General features: G+C 38.5%; 2 protein-coding genes across 2 annotated transcripts in view; one reads left to right on the top strand and one right to left on the bottom strand.

The window, feature by feature from the left end:
- Positions 1–147: 147 nt before the first annotated feature.
- LOC107268341 lies at positions 148–3646 on the top strand. Its single transcript, XM_025085670.1, has 8 exons — positions 148–200; positions 1500–1685; positions 1742–1894; positions 1995–2130; positions 2376–2503; positions 2586–2876; positions 2965–3216; positions 3307–3646. Exons 2-8 carry the CDS (start codon positions 1619–1621, stop codon positions 3423–3425), a joined length of 1146 nt encoding a protein of 381 aa, XP_024941438.1. The 5' UTR covers positions 148–200; positions 1500–1618; the 3' UTR covers positions 3426–3646.
- The window catches only part of LOC107268343 (band 7 protein AGAP004871), a gene marked incomplete at its 5' end in the record, with an annotated part of 9851 nt that continues 6381 nt past the window's right edge, over positions 3481–6950 (bottom strand). Inside the window, 4 exon segments of the mRNA XM_015741030.2 lie at positions 3481–5421; positions 5520–5598; positions 5694–5953; positions 6030–6112. Coding sequence (XP_015596516.1) covers positions 5218–5421; positions 5520–5598; positions 5694–5953; positions 6030–6112 — 626 coding nt within the window.

Here is a 6950-nt window from a genome sequence, read left to right as displayed (position 1 = left end):
TAGTTTTTCTTGCCGTGTTTCGCTACGGTATAGCAAGTTCTCGCTTCGTACAGTTCTCGCGTTGTTCTCGCGATATCCAGGCAATTCTATGAATTCCTGTGAGTGTTCCGGAGGTGTAGTGCTGTGCCTTAGTGCAGTGCTCACCACTGTGTCCTTTGGATACAGTTCTCGGCCTCCACAGATTAGCTGCCCCAGCTCCGGTGAGGACTCCCAATTTATTAATTGGTGAAGGGATGTCGATAGATAGTAAAAATTCGTTCTGATACGTTCTCGGTTCGTCGCTCTCTGTCTCTCACACTATTTGTCGGACTCTTACTCCGACCCTCTCTACCACAAACCTAGCAGCCTGAACGGCCGTGCATTTTTGTAACCGTCCGCTCCCGTTCGTGCATCCACTTGCGTTTGCTGATTTTACGCGACCCCAAAGATCAGCTCCTACGGTTGCGTTTCTCGATTTTACGCGTCCCCAAAAATCGATAGGATCCGTTAAGCTATCGCCTCGTCTGATAGGTTCCGTCAGAATTCTCATTTTAGCGGAGTTGGGCCTTTTCCACCGCAACTCCCAGTTTATACCGACTCGTCAGTACCCGGTGAAAAAAGAATTGGCTGGCGCCCGCCCGGCTTGCGGATGCACGAACGACGGGTGGACGGCCGAAGGTAACGTAGGTTGGTTCTCGAAGATAGTTCGTTCTCGGATGCTTTGCTATCGGTGTCGAGTTAAGGAAAAGAATTACGTTATACATTATATTAATGAAAGTATTATCAGATCCTGTATTTAGTTATTTCGTTTCCCTAATTAATAAAACGCATAATATAAGCGTTGAATAAAACAACTTTCAGGCAATTTTGATTAACACTTCATCAATTTGATTAAATTATTGTTTTTGCTAAAAATCGTATGAATTTTCAACTATGAAACTATCCGTTAAAACTGTTAACACATACTGTTAGCCGCAACCACAGGATTTAGTAAAATCAAAGAAAAGTCGGTTAGTTGAACCAATTTTTTTTAAGTACGTTAAAACATTGACATAATACTAATTGAAAATAGAAAAATAAATACAATTTTTACCAAAAAATGATTTGTATCTTTCCACTGGTAGTTTCAATGACAACTATATAAAAAATATCAAACAATGCGTTACAGTTCGTAAAACAAAATAATCACATGTCATCACGATTACACTTTCATATGAAAGTCAACATATGTGAAGGCAGTCCAATCTTTCTCTTTATTTTATTCTAATGTAAGAAATAATGTCACGCACTGACTCTTGCCCCTCAATTAAATTTCCTAACTTTCACAGATTTTCTGCCTGCTCGCGCAATGGCGCAATCTCATCTAATCCCTTTCCAGTCCGCAATGGCTCCTATTTAATTCCTAGTAGAGGAACCTACATGCCTAGTAGATCTCCAATTCTCATTTGAAAAAATGCGAAGCCCTGAGTATCTTGTGATTACAATTTTTTGTTTGGTGATAATCTGTATTCCATTAAAAGCATGGAAGACTCGCGAACTGTTCTCCAGCAGATCGCTTCCACCGAGAAGACGACTTTGGCAGCTGGGACAAGAATTTCAAGAACAACAGGTAGGCCACTCCTCTGGAAAGACGATATATATGCCAAGAGGAGCCCAGAGTATTCCAGCATTCTCGGAAGGAAGCAATACTGGTAGAGACCGAAGATGTAAGTTATTGTTACTAATTGCTATATAACAATTGATAATCAGTCATTGTTTACAGTTCTGTCATTGTTCACTCTGGTTCAATTTGGAAATGATCTTTGTGGAGGATTAAGCGGGGAAAACGGAACGTGTTTCTCATCTGCGGAATGTTCACAAAGAGGTGGCGTTTCTAGTGGCGTCTGCGCTAATGGCTATGGAGTTTGTTGCATTGGTAATAAAACTTTAAGTCGTCAAAGAGTATTATATCTCCTGGTATACCTAATGCAGCTAAATGTAATAAAAATTGATACTCTGACGAATTGGTGTTACAGTTACAGTATCCTGTGGCCAAACAATCAGCAACAATAACACTTACTTTGTGAACCCGAATTATCCATCCACCTTTGATGCGACGGAGTCTTGTCAACTGACCATTCTCAAGTCACATCCTCAAGTTTGCCAGTTCAGGTAAGATGAAATGTCTATTTTTCACCGCTACGAAGTTTCAGATATAATGCACGTATATGGCAAGTAATACTTACACTAAAAAAAACTTATGAGTATCAAACTTTGGGCTTATATGTACATATATATTCATTTCCTATCTAAAATCTGTTATAACTTACAAACTGGGCACTGTACTTAAAACTATAATGCAGGATAGACTTCTTCCATTATCTGTCTGCTATTTGTTATTCATTCATAATTCTTAGACTGGACTTTCTACAATTCAAGTTACGAGGTCCGGAGACCATCAATCATGTTTGCACATCTGATCAATTCATCGCGTCTGGAAGTAATCCAGTGCCGACTATTTGTGGAAACAATAATGGGAACCATAGTAAGTGCTCGAATAGTTAAGAATAAAATGAAAATGTATTTTGAGAAGTACTTCAGTGTTCCAATATGTATATTTTATAAAGTGTACATCGATGCTGGAATCGGACAGACAAATCCTGTGACCCTGACATTCGTCACCAGTGGAAGTTCTTTCGCTCGCTCATGGAAAGTGCGCATTTCCCAGATTCCATGTAATAGCCCTGCCAAAGCTGATGAAGGCTGTCTCCAATTTTATACGGGAGTTTCTGGGCAGATCAAGTCCTTCAATTACGATGCCATCAATGGTCTACAATTATCCAATCAAGACTACAGTATTTGTATTAGAATGGAGCGAAACTTTTGCGGCGTACAATACATGAGCTGTCAAGAATCTCGTAAGAGAATTTCTATAACTACTGAAATTTCTTGTGCGCTGACATACTTTAACCTTATTTGATGTTCAACTTTTTCTTTTCGAATAAGTCTCGACGACAGATGTACTGGCACCTGGGGTGTCGCAAATGATCCCAAAAAATGGATTTAGTTTGACCGGAAATACACAAGCTACTCAAATCGCCTCAATGACGGGAGCTGCTTGCCAGACAGATTGGCTAATGATACCGTGTGTTTTGAATTTAAATAGACTGGGAAATATTGGCATTGCGTGCGTTGATCGCATCTGCGGTGGCACATTTGCTGCTGAGAGCCAGAGCCTTAATTCCTCCTCGGTTATAAGTAAATTCACTTCACTTAAAATACTCCTCAGTTATTCTTTTCTTTATATTATAAAGAACCTCGTTACTCACTTTTAATCATTCTTTTTAGGTACAGTAAAACCATTCAGACTGGTATTTCACACGGACAGTACGGAGGCTCCAAACGACGTAAGTAACCGAGGTTTCTGTCTGAACTACGTGCAGCAGCCTTGTACAACCAAGCTGTAATGAAGTGATATAAATATGAGACTAGCGGGAAGGACAGAAAGAGAGACAAAGAAAATGAAAAATCACATAAAAACGCACATTTATTTTATCAAACCAATTTCGTGTAGTCCGAACACTATTGTTATCGGGTTTCGGTAATAGACATTTGGAGTTGTGCTCTTCGTTGTACCAATCTCAAGCCCATGTAAAATCTTGAGAATTAAAATTAAACTTGAAACAGAGATTTTAGATGATCGTTTAGAAGTTGAAGCTAATTGTAAGATCAAATCGTAGTGAGAAACTTATTATTGCGATACATTTAAAATACATAAAATCAACACTCCTGTTGACATATGACCCTGAGGAGATAAGAAGGTCAGTAGAATAACTCTAGGTTTTATAATCAGAAAACTCCTCAATATGTTGTTGTCATCAGTGGCGAATTACTAGTGTAAACACCGCCTTTGTAACATATGTGACTTCAAGTTGTCAATACATGATATGTACTACTATTCGCTATGTGCGTAATAATACAGTTAAATGTTAATGAGGATGTATAGCGGATGTATAGCGGAGGAATACCGGTGTATGGGACGCCATCTGTGCTTAGGTTGTCATTGACAATTCCTCAGTCAACATGAGAAGCATCGACATAAATATACATACATTCATACATAGAGAAAAACAAATAAAACTGCATTGTCTAGCAATGCAAGGAATGCGCAAACTTTTTTACACCTCTAATTATCCACATTCGAATATACTAGAAACATTTGATATGTATTACTCTGAATTGCACTAAACTACACATACACATGTTTAAGCCATATGAATTCACGTGGTCACCAGAAAGGTATACAGTAAAATTAATACAATATTGTACCTTTATATGTACATACATATTAATGTACATATGGTATAATACATATTTATATATAAGGTGATTCACAAGAACTTACTGATTCGGATATGACTTAAATTTAGCAACGGTGATTGTGATCGGTCATTGATTAAGGTCGTCGAGCAATGACGATAATGACAAAGTCAGAATTGTAAGGAATACTATCGTCATTGATTAATGAGCTTGATCATTGCCCAAGCTGATTCACTTCCGAATCTGTAACTTCTCATGAATCACGTTGTATACATATACAGGGTGAGGCACTTAAAGTGTTACAAACCTTAAGTGCCTAAATTATCTGCGATGTCGAAAAAAATTTCATATGAAAGTGTTTCGAAAGAACCGAAAAGAAAGAATACGCCGGACATGTGCGCAGGTAACTCCAGAAATGTTAGCTGCAATTCAACGTTCCTTTCATGTGAGAGTGAACAAATGTCTATAAGTACACGGCGACTACTTCCAGCATCTTCTTACATAAAAAAGATAAATTTTATTTCTAACCTCGTATGACCTTACATGACTTTGTATCAGAGGTCTTTGAATTTGTCTCATCGCCAGTTCTCATAATATGAAATATCTCTTCATTCTATTTGAAAAACGGGGAGGTGACCTTAACCCAGCTTAGGGCTTCAACTGGCAAAAAAAAATGATGGTCTCATATGATGGCCACCTTCATATCGAACAACTTTCATACGAAACTTTTTTCGATATCGCCAATAACTTTGGTGCAATAAATATGTAACACCTTAAGTGCCCCACTTTGTATATATGTAGAGAAAGACAGGCTGTCGGACGTGGATATGAAATTCAAACTAAGATCCATCCAGTGGATATTTATCTATTCTAATCTTCTTCGAAAGTCATTACACTGTCCATTGTAAACAAAAGCGGCACGTCAAACTGCCGTGACATCTAAGATGACATCTCCTTCGCCTTCATGAAGTAGGTAAGCATATCGATCGGTAGCGGAAACACGATTGTCGAATTCTTCTCAGCGGAGATTGTATTCAAAGTTTGAAGGTAACGTAGCTGAAGAGCGGCTGGAGAATCTCCGATCACTTCAGATGCTTCTCTAAGAGCTCTGCTAGCCTTTTGTTCGCCCTCAGCCGCTATCACCTATCGGTGGAAAGAAGGACAATTAGATGAAAAGACACAAGGAAGTTTGTAAATTAGTTGGTCAATTGGTCAGTTAATTGGTCCAAAAAGGTACTGACCTTTGCACGAGCTTCTCTTGCTGCCTCTGCCTCAGCTGCCATTGCCCTTTGCAACTGAACAGGTAGTCGAACGTCCTTACTGAAATTACGAATAGAAAGAAAAATGATAAGTGCAAAATTACGACTGCCCAAATATTGCCCATGCACATGACTTTATGCACGCAACACACTTACATTTCAACGCGTTCGACTTTGATTCCCCAAGTATCAGTGGCTTCATCTAGGGATATTTGCATGTTTCCAGAAATTGTTTCACGCTCGCTGAGGATCTCATGAAGTGGTCGTGTACCCATAGTATTACGAAGGGTCGTCTGAGCAAGGAGTCTCGTACTATGATGAGCATTTTCCACGTTGGCAATTGATATCGTTGCGTTGTTTACTCGATAGTAAACGACAGCATCGACGGAAACCGTCACACTATCCTTAGTAAGAACCTACAAGAATTATTGGACATTCTGTTAATTACTCTTTTTGTTTTCTTTTTTTTTACACATGGCAATTGATACGCACTTCCTGTGGTGGAACGTCGTAAGTGCGCGTTCGTAGATCAACGCGAGCATAGCAATCGATACAGGGCAGTATGAAGAAAATACCTGGAATACATATGCTCTTCACAATCAGCCCAGTGTCGTACTTGTTACAAATTTCAAAGAATTGTTCACTAAAGAGAATCGCTAGTCAATTCATGGGAATAAAAAGATTCGATACGTTGAACTGTTATTTTAATAAAGTATTTAAGTAAGAAGGTCTTGCCTATGTGAACTACTAAATACATAGAATTATTCATTTAACTGTAATGTATGAATGAGTATCACTTCCATATACAAATTTGACTTGGGTTTCTACGTATATTGGTACATATACGAACGAAACAATTCTTTGTTATCATAAATTGAAAACTGGATTTCCAATGATGTTTTATAACGTTTTATAACCTCATAAGATTCGCTCTTAGTATTTTATTTTTTGATCGAAAGTCAAGCTCTTTCTAGTTTTTCATAAGACAGACGTACTGAGTATGTCGATTTAACGCCATATGGAGAAATGGAGTACTTAAAGTGAATTTTATGATATCCTAAAATGTCCTGCGATCATCGGAAATCGAGCTTTGAAAACCGAGTGCCGGACGCGGAATTAGAATTATTCAAACATACGGTGGGAAGGTAGAAGTGTGAGTGTAATTATTTAAACATGTTTGAATAATTCTAATTCCGCGTCCGGCACTGGCGATTTTTTAACTTGTGAGGCTCATATCTCATGATAAGTTTTATTTGAGGAAGCTTAACACTATCATTTTGAAAATTCCACTACACGAGCTGCAATAATATGCAATAAAGATTAGGGGGTCTGATTTAAAAAACCCTAAGTGATCTTATCCTGAACTTCGCACCGCCATCCAACGTCATGCGAATCATCACCTTACTTCCCTCC

This window comes from Cephus cinctus, unplaced genomic scaffold (assembly GCF_000341935.2).
Source record: "Cephus cinctus unplaced genomic scaffold, Ccin1 Ccin1_scaffold0523, whole genome shotgun sequence".
NCBI classification, from domain to species: Eukaryota; Metazoa; Arthropoda; class Insecta; order Hymenoptera; family Cephidae; genus Cephus; species Cephus cinctus.
This window is presented reverse-complemented; position numbering and strand designations above follow the sequence as displayed.